Consider the following 23,163-nt stretch of genomic DNA (forward strand, 5'->3'; position numbering starts at 1 on the left):
AGTGAAGGTGGTCTAGAGATTTTTTTCCCTCTGGTTGCACATTTAACATGCTGGTAGAAATTAGGAAATATGGATTTTAGGTTCCTTGCATTAAAGTCCTTGGCCACTAGGAGCGCCGCCTCTGGATGAGCGTTATACTGTTTGCTTATGGCCGTATACAGCTCATTGAGGGCGGTCCTAGTGCCAGCATCGGTTTGTGGTGGTAAATAGACAGCTACGAAGAATATAGATGAAAACTGTCTCGGTAAATAGTGTGGTCTACAGCTTATCATGAGATACTCTACCTCAGGCGAGAAAAAAACTTGAGACTTCTTTAGATTTCGTGCACCAGCTGTTGTTTCCAAATATACACAGACCACCACCCATTTCTTCCCGGAGGCAGCTGTATGTTATTCAGGTCGTCGTTCAGCCACAACTCTGTGAAACACAAGATATTACAGTTTTTAATGTCCCGTTGGTAGGATATGTGTGCTCGTAGTTCATCCATTTCATTATCCAATGATTGTAAGTTGGCTAATAGGACCGATGGTAAAGGCAGGTAACCACTCGCTGTCGGTTCCTTACAAGGCACCCAGACCTACGTCCCGATATCCCCATCTCTTCCTCCTACGAATGACGGGGGATGAGGGCCTTGTCGGGCGTCTGAAGTAAATCTTTCACGTTCGACTCGTGAAATAAAAAAATCTTCCAGTACGGTGGCGCTGCCCTGATACCTAGTAGCTCTTTTCAGTAATAAGAGACGGGGGCAGAGACATTTTGAAAAAATAAGTTACAAATCACGCAAAAGAAACACACAAAATATCACAATTGGTTAGGGGACCGTAAACGGCAGCCACTCCTCTGGCGCCATTATTATTAACTATTAGAACTGTTATGCTTGATGATTTTGATATCAGGATATTGGTTATTAATTAAAATATCTCAAATGTAATTCGTACTCAACCTGGTTAGTGAGTTGGGTAACAATTCTCATTTGCAATGATGATCTGGCCAAAATAACAAACAACATATAAAAGATAATAAAAATGCACAAGTTTGGGTCATTATCCAGAAGATATCATATAAAAAGGGGATAATGAGTTAGCCATAGAACTATAATTATTAATTGCTAACAAGTTCAAAAAACACTGTTTATTTTTCCAAAATGATCCCATTCTCAAATATATATTTGACAATGATCTGATTGAGGCTGTACCAAGAGAATCACAGAGAAAAACCTAGGACTATGATTTTGGTGTAACCCCAGTAATAAATACTCTAGTAATGGACATTCCTTTTATATAAATATCAGGAGAGAAATATAACAGCAGCAGAATTAGACTATGTTTTCCTGGTACAGTGAAAACAGATTTGGAGGATGGAAATGAATGCTATTTATAAGCAGCTACTCAAAGGAAGTGAAAGTCCCAGGAGGATAAAAGCAGCCTTGGAAAAATGATAGTTTGGAGCCAGGGGAGGAAGTAAGGAGAAGCCCAAGACCAGAACATGGAAACACACCACTCTGTGAGAGAGATACAAACTACTGAGGAGAAAAAACCATGGGTTACAGTATGAAACCCCGGTTCTCTGAAAGACATGAGGGAAACATCTCACTATGGGACACGCCCCTTCGTGTCCTATTTACTGAAACTTTATTCAAATCATGCCTAACAGACGCTTTGTGGGTGTGAGCCCTACATGTATATATTGCACCCACAATGCTCTTGTTTCCTCATTCAACAAACTACCTCTTCTACGAGTCGTGCAAGAGAGGCAATCTGGTAAAATGTTTCCCTAATCTCCTTCACAGAACCTGGATTGCATACCGTAACTCATAGTTCTCTAACAGTCGACTCGATTTGACATCTCACTACGGGACACTTGCAAAACGTCCCGATTGCCATTAGCCCTTTTCCTGAGAAGCCTGTGTTGGTGTACTTGCTAGTGAACCTGATCCATCCTACTCAGCTCCAGCACCAATGACTGTGTGCACCAGGGATGGCACAGTGACACCCAGACAATAGAACCTCACAAAGGTGTGAGGGAAAGCCCAACTAGCCTGCACACAAATTTCTGAGACGGAGATATCAGTGGCTCGACTAGGCTATTATGAGTCATGGAAATGACAAGGAATGAACGCGGAATTAGGACATATCATAACCTTGGAATAGTTGGGGGCAAACTGAGTGCATGAAGGTTGAACCGAGAGCACATGAAGGTCGCTAACGCGCTTGGCATTGGCCAAGGCAAGCAACTGTCCATCTTATAAGACAGTGCGTTCACTAAATAAAACAACAAACGAAAGGGGTGAGCCCCAATCGTCGTCTCACCTAATCCTACATGGCAGGCTGAGATTGCTGCCAAGTAGACCTTAACAGTGGCGGGGCTATCAGGATTAGGGCTAGATTGTTTGCTTTCACTGTCCAGAGTGGGGGGAATCAGGTCCAAGGGAGGGAAGGCGTACAGAAGCCCGTCTGACCTCTAGTGGGTTAGCGTGAGGGATGTTGTGATCTCTCATTGCAAGGAATAGGCAATCCTTGTGGTCTACTGTCCTTCAGAAGCTTGTTGAGGTGCCGTAAATCCTTAGGCTATGCTTAAACCCTACATCCCATCCCAAGAACTCCGTTCCGCCACCTCAAGTCTCTTGGCCCTCCCACCCTTACGATGGCCCTCCCACCCCTACCCCCTCTCAGCTCAGTCAAAGCTATTTTCTGTCCTGGCACCCCAATGGTGGAACTAGCTTCCCCCTAAAGTCATGACAGCGGAGTCCCTACCCATCTTCCAAAAATATCTGAAACCTACCTCTTTGAAGAGGATCTTAAATAACTCTCACGGCGCTTGTCTTTTCCAATTAGCACAGACGTTTGCTGAAAAATACTTTGTTGAGGAAAAAAATTTTACTTGATATGATTGTGAGGACCAAGAAATAGCAGCAGAAGAAGCCCTGGTGAGGTTCTTCACTTGGCACCACATGTGCGGCTCCCTTGGCAAACAGAGACGGTATCTTGTCTGAGGACTCAGGATGCTTCCACCTGTGCAGTGGACTGCACTATTCCCATGTAGTCTGTACCCCTGGCCTATGGTGCGTAGGAACTAGGGGGAGACTGTACACATGTGCCACTGCTCCAGATGAGGAGCAAGAGAAGTCACCTGTTCCCTGGGAGGACTGCGCATGTGGGCAACCTGTCCCGTGGAAAGAACAAATAACTTTTCAGACCTGCTGGTTGGACAAGGTAGCCCTTAAGAGGTTGCTTGTTTTGAATGGAAACATTCTGAACTATCAACCTCGGGCCATTGGCCTGGATGTGATGGGAACTCTTTATTAGAGAGCTGAACTGGGGGGACAGTGGTGTTGACCCACCCCACAGGGACTTATGGGTCTTGAGATGGGGGTCGCTGGAGTGACCTGACACAGGACTCCCGAGGAGACTCTGGTTGTTAAGGTCAGAGGGGCTCAGCCGGCTCCCCGAGCCTTGGGTCGAGGTGTTCAACCAGGGAAGGCTCCACGACAGGAGAGTTGAACCATCTCAATGACTCCATGCCATAAATATCCAAGTGGGGGTAGGTTGTCACCGGAGAAGGTGACTTATGTGGCTCCACCCTGGAAGACACACAGTCTGGGAAGGCTGGTATACATTGTGGGAAGGATGTGGAATTACCCTGAGGGGTGATTCCAACCATCCTAATCTTCTTTGTAGGTGGGGGAGGCGTAGGATACCCGACCTCGAGTTTGGTGACAGTGCATCGGAGTGTCTCGTAGAAGGGGAGATCAGTCATTGGCCATGTTTCGAGAGCATAAAAATGGAGATGTACCATGGATAAATTGTCACTGACTGATCTACAAACAATATTGAGTAGCTAAGGTTCGTCCCCTGGGAAGATGGACCACCTAATCTTGCCAGGAGCTCAAGTAGAGGGGCAGATGGAAAGCTTGGACAGCTTCTCCCTCCTCTGGAACTTTTTTGTAAACGAAATCTACCTCGAGCAAGAACGAGGCCTGGGGAATACTTTCCATGTACCTTGATCTACGTTTGATAGAGCAATGCGCACAGCTAGCAGAGTCAACGAGAGCCGCCAAAGTGTGGTTTACACCAAGGCAAGTAGCACAGATCTAATTGCAGCCATTACATGTCACAGTCTGACCCCCTTAGATCTGTGCTACTTGCCTTGGCGTAGGCTTGGGCTGCTTTCTCTCCTTCTTGGTCGGTGCACTCGAGGACATCGTTTCAAACGAACGGAAGAAAACAGAAAACAGGAATTACCAGGGAGGAGGCTAGCTAGCTACACACACGCTGCTTTTTGACTGGGAAGTCGGACAAGACATGGGAGTAATCCTAGACTATCGGGGTAACAATAGCTGGAAGACAGGAAAGCAAAAACAGAAAGCTTTATTTACCAGGGGAGTGGTCTAAATACTTTCAGGGTAGGGAAAGTAGAGCTAACAGGGATGCTAGCTAATTAGCTGGCTGAGTGACGATAGCGTGTTAATACCAAGTCACTTAACGTAAAAAGCACACAGCTTTGATTATCTTTTACAGGGGAATGTAAAGGATTGTGCTTAACAGCTGGGGTAACACACTTGAAGAAACAGTACCGCTCGAGTATAGCTAGCTAAAAACTGCTGTTAGCCAACTAGATAGCTCATATACTCGGCACTTCAGCTAGCTACCGCCAAACGATTTTGACTGACAGAGATCATGAGTGGAAGTAGCGTGTATTAATGCCAAGTGCTGACTCGGTGTGTAAACCAAGCAACTCGAAGTAAAAAGCTTAGCTAGGTGTATCTTTTAAAGGGGAATGTAAAGGATTGTGCTTCATGTTGGTGTAACACACTTGAAGAAACAGCATAGCTCGAGTTTAGCCAAGCAAACCGAGTGGGGTTCAGCCCAGAGGTTTCTAGCCAGAACCGCATGCAGCGCTGTTAAGCAACGGGCTAGTTAAAAAACTCAGGGGGGGCCGACAGACAGCTAGAGACCATGAGTAGAAGTAGTGAAAACTAGTGGAAACCTGCTATTAGTGGGATGCTAAAATAGGGCTGGGAGATATTTCCAAAATATCATTTTTTTGAAAATATGATGGTATTTGACAGTATTTAATGTTTTTGAATAATACAAGTTAAAAATGTGCTTAATGAATACTGTGTTACTCTCAACACATACAGTCCAAGTGATTTCAATGAGTCTTCTCCATTCTGATTGTTTTATACTAATTTCGAATCTACCATGCAGGGCTGAACGATATGGGCAAACAATCTAGGCCTTATACATATATATATTTTTTTATTTTACCCCTTTTTCTCACCATTTTCGTGGTATCCAATTGGTAGTTACAGTCTTACAGGTACAGACAGTGTCAGAGTGCATGCACCAGGCCCGCCACAGGAGTCGCTAGTAAGCATAGGACAAGGACATCCCGGCCAGCCAAACCCTCCCTTAACCTGGAGGGCACTAGGCCAATTGTGCGCCACCCCATGGGTCTCCCGGTCACGGCTGGCTGCGACAGAGCCTGCACTCAAACCATGATCTCTAGTGGCACAGCTAGCACTGCGAGGCAGTGCCTTAGACCACTGTGCCACTCGGAAGACCCCTAGGCCTTATTTTTATCCAAATGTTGCAATTGCAATTTCACTTGCAATTTAGAGCAAAACATTTGGGTGAACTGTTGGAATCATGGAAATATAATGATTAATCTAATTCTACAGTTAGAAAATAATAGTGGGCACTTTGAATACAGTGTTGTTTAACATGACAACAAATTAAAATGCCAGGGAGGAGATCTTGTGACAGGGTAGGAACCAAAGTGTTTCCTAGGGGACCCTATAATCTTCAATTTAATGTTCTCTTAGCTACTTCATGTAGCTAACATATTCATGCTTCGCAAATTACTCTTTGATTTAGAAGATTCTGTTGCACAAACAACATGCTGATTTAGGTCTACACAAATACTGGTATTATCAAGCTGTATAGCTAATTATGTTTGTGCTGACTCAGTACATATATTAGCTAGCTAGCTAGCCAGCCAGCTAACTAGTGATTAGCATAGAGGCTCCACTTGCTAAGAATAGACATACTAGCTGTTTGCAGATGTAAGAAACACAAACTAATAGTGTAATTATAGAACCCTACTGGATTTATATTAAGAAGCAATGTGAAAACAGCATCATCGTTATCAACATTGTCGCATGTGCTGCATTGACCATGATAAATACCAAAAATGTAGTGTCTGTAGCGCTACATTTTGTAGCGTCCGAACGTTTTGACCTGCAAACTATGGAAAGGGGAGACTCTCACGATGGTGTTCTCTGTTTTGCTTTACAATCCCCACAAGTGTCAAGAGACTTGTTTGAAGTCAGTACCGTCAGTGTGGCAACTTCTGTTTGATAGCTTCCGAACCGTTTGGGCTAAAAACTAATAGGAACTTCTGTGGAAAGGGGATATTATCACGAACACGATGGTGTTCTATGCTCTATGACCCCCCACAAGTGTCACAGGACTCGTATGAAGGTAACCGGTACCGGATAATTAAAACAAATATGGAAGTATGAAGGTAGTTTTGTGCCAACCCCCAAAAAAAGGGGTTACAGTAAATGTGCAAAAAAAATATATATATATGAGTACCAGTCAAAAGTTGACACACCTACTCATTCCAGAATGTTTCTTTATTTTTACTATTTTCTACATTGTAATATAATAGTATATGTAGTATAATAGTGAAGACATAAAAACTATGAAATAACACATATGGAATCATGTAGAAACCAAAAAAGTCAAGCACTATGATGAAACTGGCTCTCACGAGGACCGCCACAGGAAAGGAAGACCCAAAGTTACCTCTGCTGCAGAAGATAAGTTCATTAGAGTTACCAGCCTCAGAAATTGCAGCCCAAATAAATATTTCAGTGGTATGACTTAAAGATTGCTGTACACTAGCAGAACCCATCCAACTTGAAGGAGCAGAAGCAGTTTTGCTCTGAGGAAAGGGCAAAAATCCCAGCGGCTAGATGTGCCAAGCTTATAGAGACATACCCCAAGAGACTTGCAGCTGTAATTGCTGCAAAAGGTGGGTCTACAAAGTGGGGGTGAAAAGTTATGCACGCTCAAGTTCTGCTTTTTGTCTTATTTCTTGTTTGTTTCACAAAAAAAAAAGTGCATCATCAAAGTGGTAGGCATGTTGTTTAAATCAAATGATACAAAATCTATTTTATTCTAAATTCGCTCATCCAGCTGTAATACAAAGAATTCACTGGCTTGTATACGCAGCAGTAATTGTTTAAAAACATCTCCTGCCATGTCACTGATGCATTGTGAAACAGTGTTGTTTGATGAAGTCAATGTCTGTATAGTTTTTTTGGCCTTTTCCCCCCAGCATTGTTCCAGCCGTATCCGCGGCAGCAGGAAGAATTAAGTCCTCCACAATAGTATGGGGCTTAATTAAATCAAAATAATTTATAAAGCCCTTCTTACATCAGCTGATATCTCAAAGTGCTGTACAGAAACCAGCCTAAAACCCCAAACAGCAAGCAATGCAGGTGTAGATGCACGGTGGCTAGAAAAAACTCCCTAGAAAGGCCAGAACCTAGGAAGAAAGCTAGAGAGCAACCAGGCTATGAGGGGTGGCCAGTCCTCTTCTGGCTGTCAGGTGGAGATTATAACAGAACATGGCCAAGATGTTCAAATGTTCATAGATGACCAGCAGGGTCAAATAATAAAAATCACAGTGGTTGTCGAGGGTGCAACAGGTCAGAACCTCAGGAGTAAATGTCAGTTGGCTTTTCATAGCCGATCATTCAGAGTATCTCTACTGCTCCTGCTGTCTCTAGAGAGTTGAAAACAGCAGGTCTGGGACAGGTAGCACGTCCGGTGAACAGGTCAGGGTTCCAAAGCCGTAGGCAGAACAGTTGAAACTAGAGCAGCAGCACGGCTTAACTGTCCTAGCCACTCAGTAGCTCACTATATAAGACACTCCTAGCCCCTTCTTATTAATCTGTTGCTTTTATATGTCTTACTACTCGAAAGTCGTCTTAATTCTCGCTCAAAAACACCCGTGGCTTATTTTTCAAATTGGCATGTTTTGTTTCTCAATGTCTGCGCAAGAGTGAAGGTTTCATTGAGTTGTGAGATAGTACTTTTGCACATATAACACACTGTGGCTGAGGAAAGGCACTACTCCCAATATAAGTGAACCCCAAATCAATGTAGTTCTCATCATATTTGCACCTCTTCGATGGTCCATCGTCCCTGTCGGTTGTTCGGTGCTTTCCCGGGTAAGGGGGCAGTAGCTCTTCGGCTGCATCAGATTCACAACTGTGAGTGTCCATGCTAGCTGGGCTAACAACAAATGTAGAATTACTGATTTTAGCATTGGATGTGCTCATGGAAGCAGAACAACTTGTGTCGTCGACAGGTGCAGGTAAGGTACTGCTGGTAGTAGCAGTACCACCAGTAGAGCTGGTATGTGTCTCTATGCACGCCGGCCTTACATTTTTACTAAATGGACAGTTTTTGTAAAAGAATATATATATATATATATTTTTTATGTGAATCACATTTTTATCTGGCGTACCACCGACGGCATTGCATGTACCCCTAGTTTGGGAATGCCTGATTTAGACAAATCAGGATTTCGAGGGGGGGGGCATCTTTCGACTTTTGTAAGGGGAGGGGTTAATTTGGCCGATAGACTACCGAGAGGATTTCAGGGGAGGCGGTGTGGTCTTCGCAACTTGCACTAGGCCAAAAAGCTCAACAATCCCCCCAGAACCAAATCCAGTAAATCACGTGACAATCTGGTTCTGGGTTTCGAGATTAGCAGGAGACCCCCTAGCAAGCATGACCCCATTGGCCCCATGTGGGTATTCAGTGGGCATGGGCTAGCTCACACCACCCCAACACAGTTGAGCCTACACCAGCCCAACACAGGCTAGCCCACACCAAGCCCACATCAACCCAACATGGGCTAGCCATTCACAAATTGTGGGCACGCTAGTTATAGTGCCTCCTAAAGACACGATTGACATCCGGAAAAGAGGGTAAAACCAAAAATATTTTATGTATGATTGTGATTTTTCTTGCTCTTACTTCATAATATAGCCTAATATTCATAATCTTCTAACTCAGGATATATGGCTGGCTGGCTAGTGGCTTGTGTGAATATTTTAGTATATGGTGGTTAGCTAGAGTCTAGAGTACAGTGTTCAGTGCTTAATTTGTAAATCGGGAGGTGACGAAACAAAAAGTGAGCACGAGAAGGGAGTGACCTGGGGAGCTTTGAGGTAATAAAGCATTGCATGCGTATCATTGCATTTGCATAATTTTTTTATTTCACCTTTATTTAACCAGGTAGGCTAGTTGAGAGCAAGTTCATTTTCAACTGCGACATGGCCAAGATAAAGCATAGCAGTGTGAACAGACAACAACACAGTTACACATGGAGTAAACAATAAACAAGTCAATAACACAGTAGAAAAAAATTGTCTATATACATTGTGTGCAAAAGGCATGAGCAGGTAGGCGAATAATTACAATTTAGCAGATTAACACTGGAGTGATAAACGATCAGATGGTCATGTGCAGGTAGAGATACTGGTGTGCAAACGAGATGGCATAGAGCAGTAGAGTAGAAGAGCTTACAGAAGTTGCATACATTGGGAAATGTTTCAGTAGCCTAGGGTCCGGGAAATATTTGTATTTTAAAATGCTTTTCATGCAATTCTACATAATTTTACACCTTTACTGTTTTAATACTGAACAAATGATCGAAATAACGAGCTACTTTAACACTGACAAACTGAGAATCTGAGATCAATAAAAACGACCTCATCTTGAATCCATCAACAGCCTAGGCCTAGGTGTGCGGAAACATATTGTACAATATAAGAAGGAAATTAAAGTCCTAAAAAAGCTTTCCAGTTTCACTGACACCCAATGATGCGCGGCTCCGGCTGAAAAAAGTAGGACTATAATCTGTCTGCTGCAGACTACCAAATAATAGTTTCAGCTTCCAACAGGCCTATTTTTTGAAGGACTTATACAGGATACTAACCTCAACATCAAAACCTTCTTCCAATTCAGATGGTCAGATGAAGCAGATGCTAAACTACAGGACTGTTTTGCTATCACAGACTGGAACAAGTTCCGGGATTCTTCCGATGGCATTAAGGAATACACCACATCAGTCACTGGCTTTATCAATAAGTGCATCGAGAACGTCGTCCCCACAATGACCACATACCCCAACCAGAAGCCAAGGATTACAGGCAACATTCGCACTGAGCAAAAGGGTAGAGCTATGGAGTGCAATCTTTCTTGCACTCCACACTGCCCTTTCCCACCTGGACAAAAGGAACACCTATGTGAGAATGCTATTCATTGACTACAGCTCAGCGTTCAACAGCATAGTACCCTCAAAGCTCATCACTAAGCTAAGGATCCTGGGATTAAACACCTCCATCTGCAACTGGATCCTGGACTTTCTGACGGGCTGCCCCCAAGTGGTGAGGGTAGGTAGCAACACATCTGCCACGCTGATCCTCAACACAGGGGCCCCTCAGTGGTGCGTGCTCAGTCCCCTCCTGTACTCCCTGTTCACCCACGACTGCATGGCCAGGCACGACTCCAACACCATCATTAAGTTTCCAGACGACACAACAGATCACCAATAACGCCAGATCACCAATAACGACGAGACAGCCTATAGGGAGGAGGTCAGAGACCTGGTCCGGGTGGTGCCAGAATAACAACCAATCCCTCAACGTAACCAAGACTAAGGAAATGATTGTGGACTACAGGAAAAGGAGGACCGAGCATGCCCCAATTCTCATCGACGGGGCTGTAGTGGAGCAGGTTGAGAGCTTCAAGTTCCTTGGTGTCCACATCACCAACAAAATAGAATGGTCCAAACACACCAAGACAGTCGTGAAGAGGGCACGACAAAGCATATTCCCCCACAGCTGCAACATCAAGAGCATCACCTGGTACGGCAATGGCTCGGCCTCCGACTGCAAGGCACTACAGAGGGTAGTGCGAACGGCCCAGTACATCACTGGAGCTAAGCTGCCTGCCATCCAGGACCTCTACACCAGGCGATGTCAGAGGAAGGCCCTAAAAATTGTCAAAGACCCCAGCCACCCCAGTCATAGATTGCTCTCTCTACTACAGCATGGCAAGCGGTACCGGAGTGCCACGTCTAGGACAAAAAAGCTTCTCAACAGTTTTTACCCCCAAGCCATAAGACTCCTGAACAGGTAATCAAATGGCTACCCAGACTATTTGCATGTTGTGCCCCCCCAACCCCTCTTTTACACTGCTGCTACTCTCTGTTTATCATATATGCATAGTCACTTTAACTTTACATTCATGTACATACTACCTCAATTGGCCCAACTAACCAGTGCTCCCTCACATTGGCTAATCAGAAACTAGCACTGAAGTGTGAAGTGAAAGGTGTGAAAACTCTTGAGCCTAACAATGGCAAGAGTTTCACAGCCCCTCCCAACCCAAATGCAGAGGCTTTTTGAAGCCCCCTCCATCTGTGCAGAGAAGATATCCTCCTCAGAATCCCCAAAATACAACGGCCATAGGACAACTTTGTTTGGACGTCGTAAAGGACCATTTGCAGACACTGAAAAGATATAGCTAGCTAACAACCTCCTTTTCCACGTAGAAAAGACAGACAAAGACTTGCTATCTATATTAGTTAGCTAGCTGGGATTTTCTAGAAGGAATCTGCCTCCTGAAAAAAAGCTTCTCTCAAGTGGGTGTGACAGCTACTCCAGTTGCCTGCTGCACTGCTGCTTGGATTCCACCTGGCAATGTGTTCATTGACTGCCCTGGCCTTTCTCCCCCTGTCTGGTATAGGTACCCTCGCCACACTCCCCTTTCTGTCCCGAGCTTTCACTCGCCTCCAGCACACATGCACTGTTGAGGCGAGTGACTCTGAACTTGCAATGGCTAGCCCCAAGTTGTTATATGGCTTGTTTACCCAAACCGTGGGACAGTCTATGTTTGTTCATACACTCAAGACTCTGACTGTCTATTGGTTACACAAACTCTTGGCCTCCCATCCTACTCTAACCACCTCTCGCCAGGTTTGTATTCATGTTACCTGATGAAATTGCTGTGCAATATGATCTTGTTGCCATCTAATGCACATGCAAATTCTATCAAATCAAATCAAATTTTATTTGTCACATACACATGGTTAGCAGATGTTAATGCGAGTGTAGCGAAATGCTTGTGCTTCTAGTTCCGACAATGCAGTAATAACCAACAAGTAATCTAACTAACAATTCCAAAACTACTGTCTTGTACACAGTGTGAGGGGATAAAGAATATGTACATAAGGATATATGAATGAGTGATGGTACAGAGCAGCATAGGCAGATACAGTAGATGGTATCGAGTACAGTATATACATATGAGATGAGTATGTAAACAAAGTGGCATAGTTAAAGTGGCTAGTGATACATGTATTACATAAGGATACAGTCGATGATATAGAGTACAGTATATACGTATGCATATGAGATGAATAATGTAGGGTAAGTAACATTATATAAGGTAGCATTGTTTAAAGTGGCTAGTGATATATTTACATCATTTCCCATCAATTCCCATTATTAAAGTGGCTGGAGTTGAGTCAGTGTCAGTGTGTTGGCAGCAGCCACTCAATGTTAGTGGTGGCTGTTTAACAGTCTGATAGCCTTGAGATAGAAGCTGTTTTTCAGTCTCTCGGTCCCAGCTTTGATGCACCTGTACTGACCTCGCCTTCTGGATGATAGCGGGGTGAACAGGCAGTGGCTCGGGTGGTTGATGTCCTTGATGATCTTTATGGCCTTCCTGTGACATCGGGTGGTGTAGGTGTCCTGGAGGGCAGGTAGTTTGCCCCCGGTGATGCGTTGTGCAGACCTCACTACCCTCTGGAGAGCCTTACGGTTGAGGGCGGAGCAGTTGCCGTACCAGGCGGTGATACAGCCCGCCAGGATGCTCTCGATTGTGCATCTGTAGAAGTTTGTGAGTGCTTTTGGTGACAAGCCGAATTTCTTCAGCCTCCTGAGGTTGAAGAGGCGCTGCTGCGCCTTCTTCACAATGCTGTCTGTGTGAGTGGACCAATTCAGTTTGTCTGTGATGTGTATGCCGAGGAACTTAAAACTTGCTACCCTCTCCACTACTGTTCCATCGATGTGGATAGGGGGGTGTTCCCTCTGCTGTTTCCTGAAGTCCACAATCATCTCCTTAGTTTTGTTGACGTTGAGTGTGAGGTTATTTTCCTGACACCACACTCCGAGGGCCCTCACCTCCTCCCTGTAGGCCGTCTCGTCGTTGTTGGTAATCAAGCCTACCACTGTTGTGTCGTCCGCAAACTTGATGATTGAGTTGGAGGCGTATAAATCAACACTGCAGAGCTCTCCCTGTCCTCTGCCGTGCCCTGATTTGTATTACTGCTGATTATATCTGGAAATGTACATATACACCCTGGCCCATCTACTGTTGCTAGCCCCAATTCTAATTTATGCTCTGATCTCTTCACTTCACTGATCTCTGTTCTTGTAAAAGCCTGGATTTCTTAACATTAACACTAGAAGCTTATTACCTAAAATTCATCAATTGAAAGTGTGGGTTCACAGCTCCAATCCAGATATGTTGGTCATTATTTAGACGTGATTAAGAAAGAGTGTTTTGAACACTGATGTTACCTTTCTGGTTTTAACCTTTTTTGGCAAGACGGATTTTCCAAAGTTGGTGAAGTGGCAATCTTTACAAAGGAACACCTTCAGTGCTCAGTTGTCTCCACCAAGTCTGTCCCCAAACAATTTGATTTGCTGGTTTTACACATTAAACTTTCAAATAACTCTTTGTTGACTGTTGCTGGGTGTTATCAGCCACCCTAAATGCCCTAGCTCTCCTGGTCCCTTACACTAAGTCTGAATTTGTCCTGCTAGGTGACCTAAACTGGGACATGCTTAAACCACCAGGCCAATTCCTAAAGCAATAATGAGACTCCCTACATCTTTCTCAGATTATTTATAATCTCACAAAGTATGACTCCAAACACCCAGAAAAGGCAACTCTCCTTGATGTTATCCTTACAAATAATCCTGATAGGTATCAGTCTGGTGTTTTTCTGTAATGACCTAAGTGATCACTGTTTTACAACCTATGTTCATAAAGGCTGCTCAATGAAACAATCTGTCCTGACTATATGACCTATATGTTTTCTAAAAAAATGTAATGAGCCTTCCTTTATGATCTGGCCTCTGTAAATTGGTATAGAATCAGATGAATCCCCTCTGTCGAAGATGCTTGGACCTTCTTTTTTGATATTTTCAGTGGTATCGTTAACAAATACGTGTCCATAAAAAATTGAGAATTAAAAACAAGTTCAGTCCCTGGTTCAACCGTGATCTGGCAGAGTTACAACACCTCAAGAATTCCATTTGGCAAATCACTCTACACACGCATACTCAGGCTGATTGGCTCTCGTTCAGGCAAATTAGAAATAAGTGCACTCAAGCTATCCAGAAGGCCAACGTTAGTTACTTTAAGGAGCAGGAGCCTTATGGGTCTAATCCCAAGAAGTTCTGGAAAACAGTTAAAGAACTGGAGAATAAACCCTCCTCACAGCTGCTCATGTCCCTTAACGTTGATGATGTGGTTGTTACTGACAAGGAGCATATGGCTGAGCTCTTTAATTACCACTTCATTAAGTCAGGATTCCTATTTGACTCTGTCATGTCTCCTTGCCCATCCAACATTTCCTCATCTCCCACCCCTTCTCATGGGACTATCCCTGATGCTCCTCCTTCTTTTCCCCCTCCCCCGCTACAAAGTTTCTCCCTGCAGACGGTCACTGAGTCCGAGGTGCTAAAGGAGCTCCTTAAACTTGACCCCAAACAAAACATCTGGTTCAGATGGTTTAGACCCTTTCTTCTTTAAGGTTGCTGCCCCCATCATCGCCAAACCTATCTCTGAGTTTCCCCATTACTTGGAAGGCAGCCACGATGTATCCTTTACCTAAAGGGGGAGATAAAGCTGATCCTACTGTTATAGGCCAATTTCTATTTTGCCCTGTTTATCAAAAGTGTTGGAAAAATTTGTCAATAATCAACTGACTGACTTTCTTGATGTCTATAGTATTCTCTTGGGTATGCAATCTGGTTTCCGCTTAGGTTATGGATGTGTCACTGCAACCTTAATGGTCCTAAATGATGTCATTCTATGTTGTGCTGCTATTTTTATTGACTTGGCCAAAGCTTTTGATAGGGTAGACCATTCCATTCTTGTGGGCCGGCTAAGGGGTATTAGTGTCTCTGAAGGGTCTGTGGACTGATTTGCTTACTACCTCTCTCAAAGAGTGCAGTGTATAAAGTCAGAACATCTGCTGTCTCAGCCACTACCTGTCACCAAGGGAGTACCCTAAGGCTAGATCCTAGGCCCCACGCTCTTCTCAATTTACATCAACAACATAGCTCAAGCAGTAGGAATCTCCCTAATCCATTGCATACTACATGCACATTGTACATTCAGATCCACAGAACCAGACACTCAGCTTGTGAACAGGCAAGGCAGGCAACTGCTTGTGGCCCCAGGCCGTTAGGGGGCTCCTTGTGGGCTGACAAACTTTACTCCACAGCAATGTCTCAAAATGTGGCAACCGCAGTGACTGCAACCCCCTCCCCATTAAACAGCCAATGGACAATTTGCAATGACATCTCAGTAGGAAACCTTCCTAAAGGGGCCCCATGAAGAGAAGGGAAACTAAAAACAAATATTCTCTCAGCTCCAACGTGACAATGGTGTGCGCTACTGAGACAGAGAGAAGCAAATTTGAAGAGGCGAGGGTAAGAAGACCGTAAACAAACAAGTACAGTCTGCAAGCATTGCTTTGCCACTGTCGGCTACTCGAGTGGAAACACTTCTAACATGATGTGTCATTTACGTCGCCATCACCCAGTCGTATCCCTTTCAGGTGCAGCTGGAGCAAGGAGAGTCCACTCATTAGCGAAAACACAACAAATCTCTCGCTGTTGCCTTCTAACAACAATTTGAGACAAATTCAGAAAATCATAAAGAAATAACGAAAGCAGTGGGAGTATTCACAGCCAAAGATTTGCAGCCCTATCCTATTCGGTGGTTACTGACTCAGGATTTCGTCACCTGATAAAAAAAAATTTAACGCGTAACAATGTCCCCTCCTGCACACATTTCAGCAGCAACGTAATTCCCAAACTCTATGAAACATCACGGAGAGAAATTGAAAACGAATTGACAGACACCCTATCTAACTCTCTCCACTGATAGTTGGACCGCCAGAGCAACTCAAAGCTACCACACTGTGACGGTTAACTACGTACTGGATTGGGAGATGAAGAGCTACGTGCAAACTCATCCCCTGTATGAGAGTCATACAAGCACACACTCAGCCCTAGAATGAATGAATAATGTGACTGAATGGAAGCTAGAGAGACCAAATATCACAATCCTAGCCACTACAGACTATACACAAAACAATGTGAATGCCATCCATGAAGCTTATGGGTTTGGGCCCCACATTGGATGTTTTGCACACATCCTGAACCTTGCAGCCAAGAGGGCAGTCTCTCTCAAGGCAGTGTCCCACCTCCTGGGGAAGGTCAGAAAAACTGGTGACTTTTTTTCAGAAAGCAGAAGTGCTCACCAAGTTGACAGTCAAGCAAGATATGCTAGATATACCAAAGCACAAATTAATCCATGATGTCACAACCCATTGGAACACCATACATGACATGCTGGAACGTCATGTGGATCAGCAACCGGCCATCTACTCTGCAGTAAGGGACAAGGCTGTGAAGAATTCGGTTAAAGACATAGCCATGCTGACTGAGAGTGAACTGAAGCTGGCAGAAGAACTCATTCAGCTACCCAACCCCCTGAATATAATGACAACTCTCATGAGCAGTGAAACAAGTCCTACCTCATCAATGATTCTCCCTCTAAAGACAATGATTCTCAAATCCATGGCACCAGGTCCTGAAGACAGTGCAACCATCAGGGAGGCCAAGGCAGCCATCATTCAGGACTTGGAGAGAAGATACACAGACAGGGATCTTCTAGACTACCTTCACAGAGCTACAGCTCTTGATCCTAGGTTTAAATCCCTACCAGCCTGCTGTGACAGAGTCTACAAGGATCTCATCAAAGAAATTGTGGAGCATGAACATCAGGTATTACCTATTTTTTAAATTATTTTTCATGATATTGTTTTTATCATGTGCGTTAAAATGTGATGTGCCTCAGTGTCCCGGGAACCTCTGTTGCAAGTGAGAGTTTTCTCCACTGCAGGGGACAATGTCAGTGCAAGCCGTTCTCGTCTTGCTTCAGAGAATGTTGACGTGTTTATATTTTTAAAAAAGAACCTCAACATAAAGGAATAGATATCTCATATAGGGTACCAACTTGATGTTGCAATTCAAGTTATTTTTACATTTAATACTGCCTATACAAGTATGTACCATGTTTATTTAAACTAGAGAAGGCAAAGCCCTTGATCTCATACACTTTTCTGAATGGAAAGTTATATTTGTCTCTTGGCAAAATAAAGAGTTCATTGTTTAAAGGGAGATGTGTTTTTATTTTTTTCTTAAATATAAAGATACCGAAACCATACCGTTACCGTGACCCACAAACCGCGATACATACCGAACCATGGACCCACTGTACCGTTGCATCCCTAGTTGCTACCATGCTGTGTTTTCATGTGTTGCTGCCATGCTGTTGTCTTAGCTCTTTCTTTATGGAGTGTTATGTTGTCTCTCTTGTCGTGATGTGTGTTTTGTCCTATATCTATTTTATATTATTCATGTTTTATCCCATCCCCACAGGAGGCCTTTTTAAAAATAAAAAAAATTAAATAAATAAATTCTGAGCAAACATTGTTTTACAAAGTAGTGCCAAAAGCCTCTCTCTCTATTGTTTTAGCCTACTTTGCAAATGGCCTATTGGATGTTGATAGCACACAGATTATGGTCTTCTTTTTTCAGCAAGAGCCATTTGCACGCGATTGTATTAGAAATATTGTTTTGTCTGCATGCTATTCACTGACAGATTAACAGATCCCCACTGTAGGCTATCCTTTGTTTTTGGGCTACACACAATCCACAGCTAGGCAATGTTTTAAAAGAAGCTATTGATCCTCTGTGGCTAAATTATATATATTTTTAACCTTTATTTAACTAGGCAGTTAAGTCAGTTAAGAACAAATTCTTATTTTCAATGACTGCCTAGGAACAGTGGGTTAACTGCCTAGTTCAGGGGCAGAATGACATTTTTTACCTTGTCAGCTCGGGGTTCGATCTTGCAACCTTTCAGTTACTAGTCCAACACTCTGACCACTAGGCTACCTGCCGCCCCTGCTGCCTCTACTCATGGTGTAGAATTTTCCAATTTCTTTCTGAACTGACAGAAGTAATTCTATAACTTTGGCAAATGTATTTCAATTCACCAGGCTTTCCGCAGCTTTGATTCTATAAGGAAATAAATTAAATGATGCTGCAAACCAAACCGAATATTGATGATGATGTAAATCAAGTGTTAATCAAATGTTATGCTGCTGTGGCAGTAGCCTACTGTTGATTTTTAAACTGGGTAGCTCGCTACACACATGACCAGTGACCACATCTCAGGCCATGCATGTTTGGACACCCGGCCCACACAATCTCTGTACAGTGCGGACTGAGAAAAAGGCAACCCGGGCGCACGTGAGCTCTGTACAGGGCTAACCAATGGACAGGGTAAGGGGTGGCGAACTTGACGACATCACAACATCTTGGGGGCATTGGGTTTAGAACAATGACAAATACAGTACACAACAACAAAAATTATACCACCACCCAAAAGGGCACTTGGTGAGTGGGAGGGCAAAGGGGCATGTGCTCGGCACAGGTATAACCCTATCTGTGCACGTGCCTGGTGGGCAATACATACATACAATACATATATTATTTAACCTTAATTTAACTAGGCAAGTCAGTTAAGAACAAATTCTTATTGAAAATGACAGCCTACCCCAGCCAAACCCTAACCCAGACGACGCTGGGCCTATTGTGCACCGCCCTATGGGACTCCCAATCACAGCTGGTTGTGATACAGCCTGGAATCGAACCAGGGTTTGTAGAGATGCCTCTAGCACTGAGATGCAGTGCCTTAGACCGCTGCACCACTCAGGAGCCCGATATGGTCATTACCATGAGCGTATCTTGGGGACCAATAAGGGCAGTCGATCTAAAGAGTAGATTTATTTTAGGCAAAGTTATGGCTTTTCTTGGAGCCACCGACCTTGGGGACAATGTGAAGCCGATGAGCAAGGCGCATCAGCCCATGGTGAGAAACCTACATGGGGCCAATATATTTGCCCGCTTTGGGCCCACCTCACGCCAATGTGGGCATGTTTGCTGGGCCATGTTAGATTTCAGTGGAAAATTTCAGATTTCAGTTACACATACCGTTGGAGCATCTGTAGGACTGCAGCAGGTCAGACAGCATGCCTTTCTGCACAGTGGCATTCCCACTCAGGTTTTCCCGATCCAGGATCAGGAGGAAGCGCTGCAGCTCCTCCAAGAGTTGATCCAGCACTAGAATAGGACACACAGAGAACAAACATTGTCAGTTTTGGACAGTGTTAGAAACTTAACTTATCTGTGAGTAAAGGCTAAAGAAGAAAAGGTGGGTGCTGCTACACATTGGCAGTGGGTAAGATGAATTCCCCTCCCCATACAATGTAGAGTGCTCTGACCAACAATTACTATTACTGTCTTGTTTCAAGTTGTGGTTCATTACTTTCTGCTACATGCGAACATAAGCAAGCATTTAAAGTTAAACCGGTTCTCACACACAAAATGCACATCAGACAATAACTTAACTAGAGCCTCCAGAGATGCAACCTCTCTCATTGTCACTCAATGCCTAGGTTTACACTGTACTCGCACCCTACCATACCTTTCTCTGTACATTATGCCCTGAATCTATTCTACCACGTCCAGAAATTTGCTCCTTTTATTCTCTGTTCCCTACGCACTAGACGACCAGTTCTTATAGCCTTTATCCGTACCCTCATCCTACTCCTCCTCTGGTGATGTAGAGGTTAACCTAAAGGGGGCGGAGTTGCAATCTACTGTAAAGATAGCCTGCAGAGTTCTGTCACACTATCCAGGTCTATACCCAAACAGCTTGAGCTTCAACTGTTAAAAATCCATCTCTCCAGGAATAAGTCCATCACTGTTGCTGCTTGTTATAGACCCACCTCAGCTCCCAGCTGTGCCCTGGACCCATATGTGAAATGATTGCCCCACCATCTACAGTTGAAGTCAGAAGTTTACATACGCTTAGGTAGGTGTTATTAAAACCCGTTGTTAAACCACTCCACAAATTTCTTGCTAACAAACTATAGTTTTGGCAAGTAGGTTAGGACATCTACTTTGTGCATGACACAATATATTTTTCCAAAAATTGTTTACAGACACATTATTTCACTTATAATTCACTGTATCACAATTTCAGTGGGTCAGATGTTTACATACAGTAAGTTTAATGTGCTTTTAAACAGCTTGGAAAATTCCAGAAAATGATGTCTTGACTTCAGAAGCTTCTGAAAGGCTAATTGACATCATTTGAGTCCATTGGAGGAATACCTGTAGATGTATATCAAGGCCTACCTTCAAACGCAGTGCCTCTTTGCTTGACATCATGGGAAAATGAAAAGAAATCAGCCAAGACCTCCGAAAAAAAACTGTAGACCTCCACAAGTCTGGTTCATACTTGGGAGCAATTTCCAAACGCCTGAAGGTACCATGTTCATCTGTGCAAACAATTGTACACAAGTATAAACACCATGGGACCAACAGCCGCCATACCGCTCAGGAAGGAGACGAGTTCTGTCTCCTAGAGATTAATGTACTTTGGTGCGAAAAGTGTAAATCAATCCCAGAACAACAGCAAAGTACCTTGTGAAGATGCTGGAGGAAACAGGTACAAAAGTATCTATATCCACAGTAAAACGAGCCCTATATCGACATAACCTGAAAGGCCGCTCAGCAAGGAAGAAGTCACTGCTCCAAAACCGCCATAAAAGAGCCAGACTACAGTTTGCAACTGCACATGGTGAAGAAGATTGTACTTTTTGGAGAAATGTCCTCTGGTCTGATAATACAAAAATAAAATGGTTTGGCCATAATGACAATTGTCATGTTTGGAGGAAAAAGGGGGAGGCTTGCAAGCCGAAGAAGTCCATCCCAACTGTGAAGCACGGGGGTGGCAGCATCATGTTGTGGGGGTGCTTTGCTGCAGGAGGGACTGGTGCACTTCACAAAATAGATGGCAGCATGAGAAAATACAATTACGTGGATAGATTGAAGCAACATCTCAAGACATCATTCAGGAAGTTAAAGCTTGGTCGCAAATGTGTCTTCCAAATGGACATTGACCCCAAGCATACTTCCAAAGTTGTTTCAAAATGGCTTAAGAACAACAAAGTCAAGGTATTGGAGTGGCCATCACAAAGCCCTGTCCTCAAACCTATTGAAAATTTGTGGGCAGAACTGAAAAAGCGTGTGAGAGCAAGGAGGCCTACAAACCTGACTCAGTTACACCAGCTCTGTCAGGAGGAATGGTTCAAATTTCCCCCAACTTATTGTGGGAAGCTTGTGGAAGGCTACCCGAAACGTTTGACCCAAGTGAAATAATTTCAAGGCAATGCTACCAAATACTAATTGAGTGCAATTAAACTTCTGACCCAGTGGTCGCCAAAATGGTCCGCAAATACGCCATATAAATAGTTAGAAAGAATAAGATTAAGCTCCGGTAATATGGATAACTATTGAAAGATAGCTAATATACATGTTTTTATTGTAATGGACACTGTGCAACCTTTGGTAGGTAGGCTGCTGGCAGGCTTCAGCTGCGGTACAAGTCAGCCCGTGCTGATGGTTCTCACACAGGAAGTTAAATGATAGGCTACAATGACTTTTCTCATGATAATGCATGCTGCAAATGACAAGTTCCTTGAATTTTCCTTCGTGGGTGCCTTTTCATTATCTGAATAGACACTTGTGGTTTCTAGCTAACATTACACCAATCAAAGCAGTGACGTAAAACTTTATGGGTCAAAACCATTCATCTTGGGGCGACGGGGGGAGCGGGTTTGCAAAATGCTATCATACCACGCAATTAAAATGTTCAGATATATATTTTTTATACAGACTAGTTAAAAAAATAAGTGAAAATGTACCAATTATCCAATTATGGGTTACGAAAAATTTCTGGCACCTCCTATTTTAATTTGCTCCATGGCTCAAGGCGGCCAAGTGGACACAAGGCTGTTTGGCTCATATCAGTTGCAAAGAGGAATAACTTTGCAACTGTTTCTGATTAATAAACAATGCCATGCTGGTGATTGGTAACATTCAAATAAAACCCTGCCCTGAAACAAAATGTAGGCTGAAAACAATTTGTACATCATATCACAGGGAAAGACACCGCATTCACACAGATTTGCACAATGTGCAATTCGAAATTGTCACTACAAATCATACTTTGACTAAAACGATGACATATTGATGTAAATCGTTGTGCAACATCATGGGTAAGCTCAGATCATCGGCTAGAAAAATAACATTTCTACTGGTGTGGGCGTTTAATACATCTCACCCTACCATAGAAATATTTTTAGACAGCTGAAGAAAGCACACATGTTTTCTTCAGGAAATGTACCTATTTACATATTTATCTTACCTTAGAAGTGTTTACTTTGCAGGTTGACTTACATCTCGAGTTGCAATGTCCCATAAATTGAATGCCCAGATCAACTTCAGGTATCTACAAAACAAGTTTTCCAGCTACATAATCCCAAAGGAAGACTACAGCTAATATTTATTCCAAAAATTGCTGTTCGCAATTCACAAATTATTATTTTGATTCACATGATTCGATTCACTGCAATTGAACTGAATCCCAACTACTACAATGGCAAAGTGACTCGTTCATTTTGTCAAAAATAATTGTTTAAAAGAATAGATTCATATGAATAAAACAATTATTTTAAAAAAGAGGGGGGTGGAAATGTGAAGCAGGTCATCCATTAAACAGTAAATCAACTTTGTTAAGCCTAAATTAGTAACACACAGGGTTGTAGAACATAAAAATCAACTAGTCACAT

General features: G+C 43.3%; 1 protein-coding gene across 3 annotated transcripts in view; it reads right to left on the minus strand.

The window, feature by feature from the left end:
- LOC139368289 (actin filament associated protein 1-like 2) overlaps window positions 1-23,163 on the minus strand; it is a 134,511-nt gene that overhangs the window by 99,756 nt on the left and 11,592 nt on the right. For all 3 annotated transcript variants that reach the window (XM_071107034.1, XM_071107036.1, XM_071107035.1), the window contains exon 2: window positions 19,457-19,585. In XM_071107034.1, the coding sequence (XP_070963135.1) occupies window positions 19,457-19,585 (129 nt within the window). The remainder of the gene's footprint in view (window positions 1-19,456; window positions 19,586-23,163) is intronic.

The sequence above is a fragment of the Oncorhynchus clarkii genome, chromosome 16 (genome assembly GCF_045791955.1).
Source record: "Oncorhynchus clarkii lewisi isolate Uvic-CL-2024 chromosome 16, UVic_Ocla_1.0, whole genome shotgun sequence".
Taxonomy (NCBI): domain Eukaryota; kingdom Metazoa; phylum Chordata; class Actinopteri; order Salmoniformes; family Salmonidae; genus Oncorhynchus; species Oncorhynchus clarkii.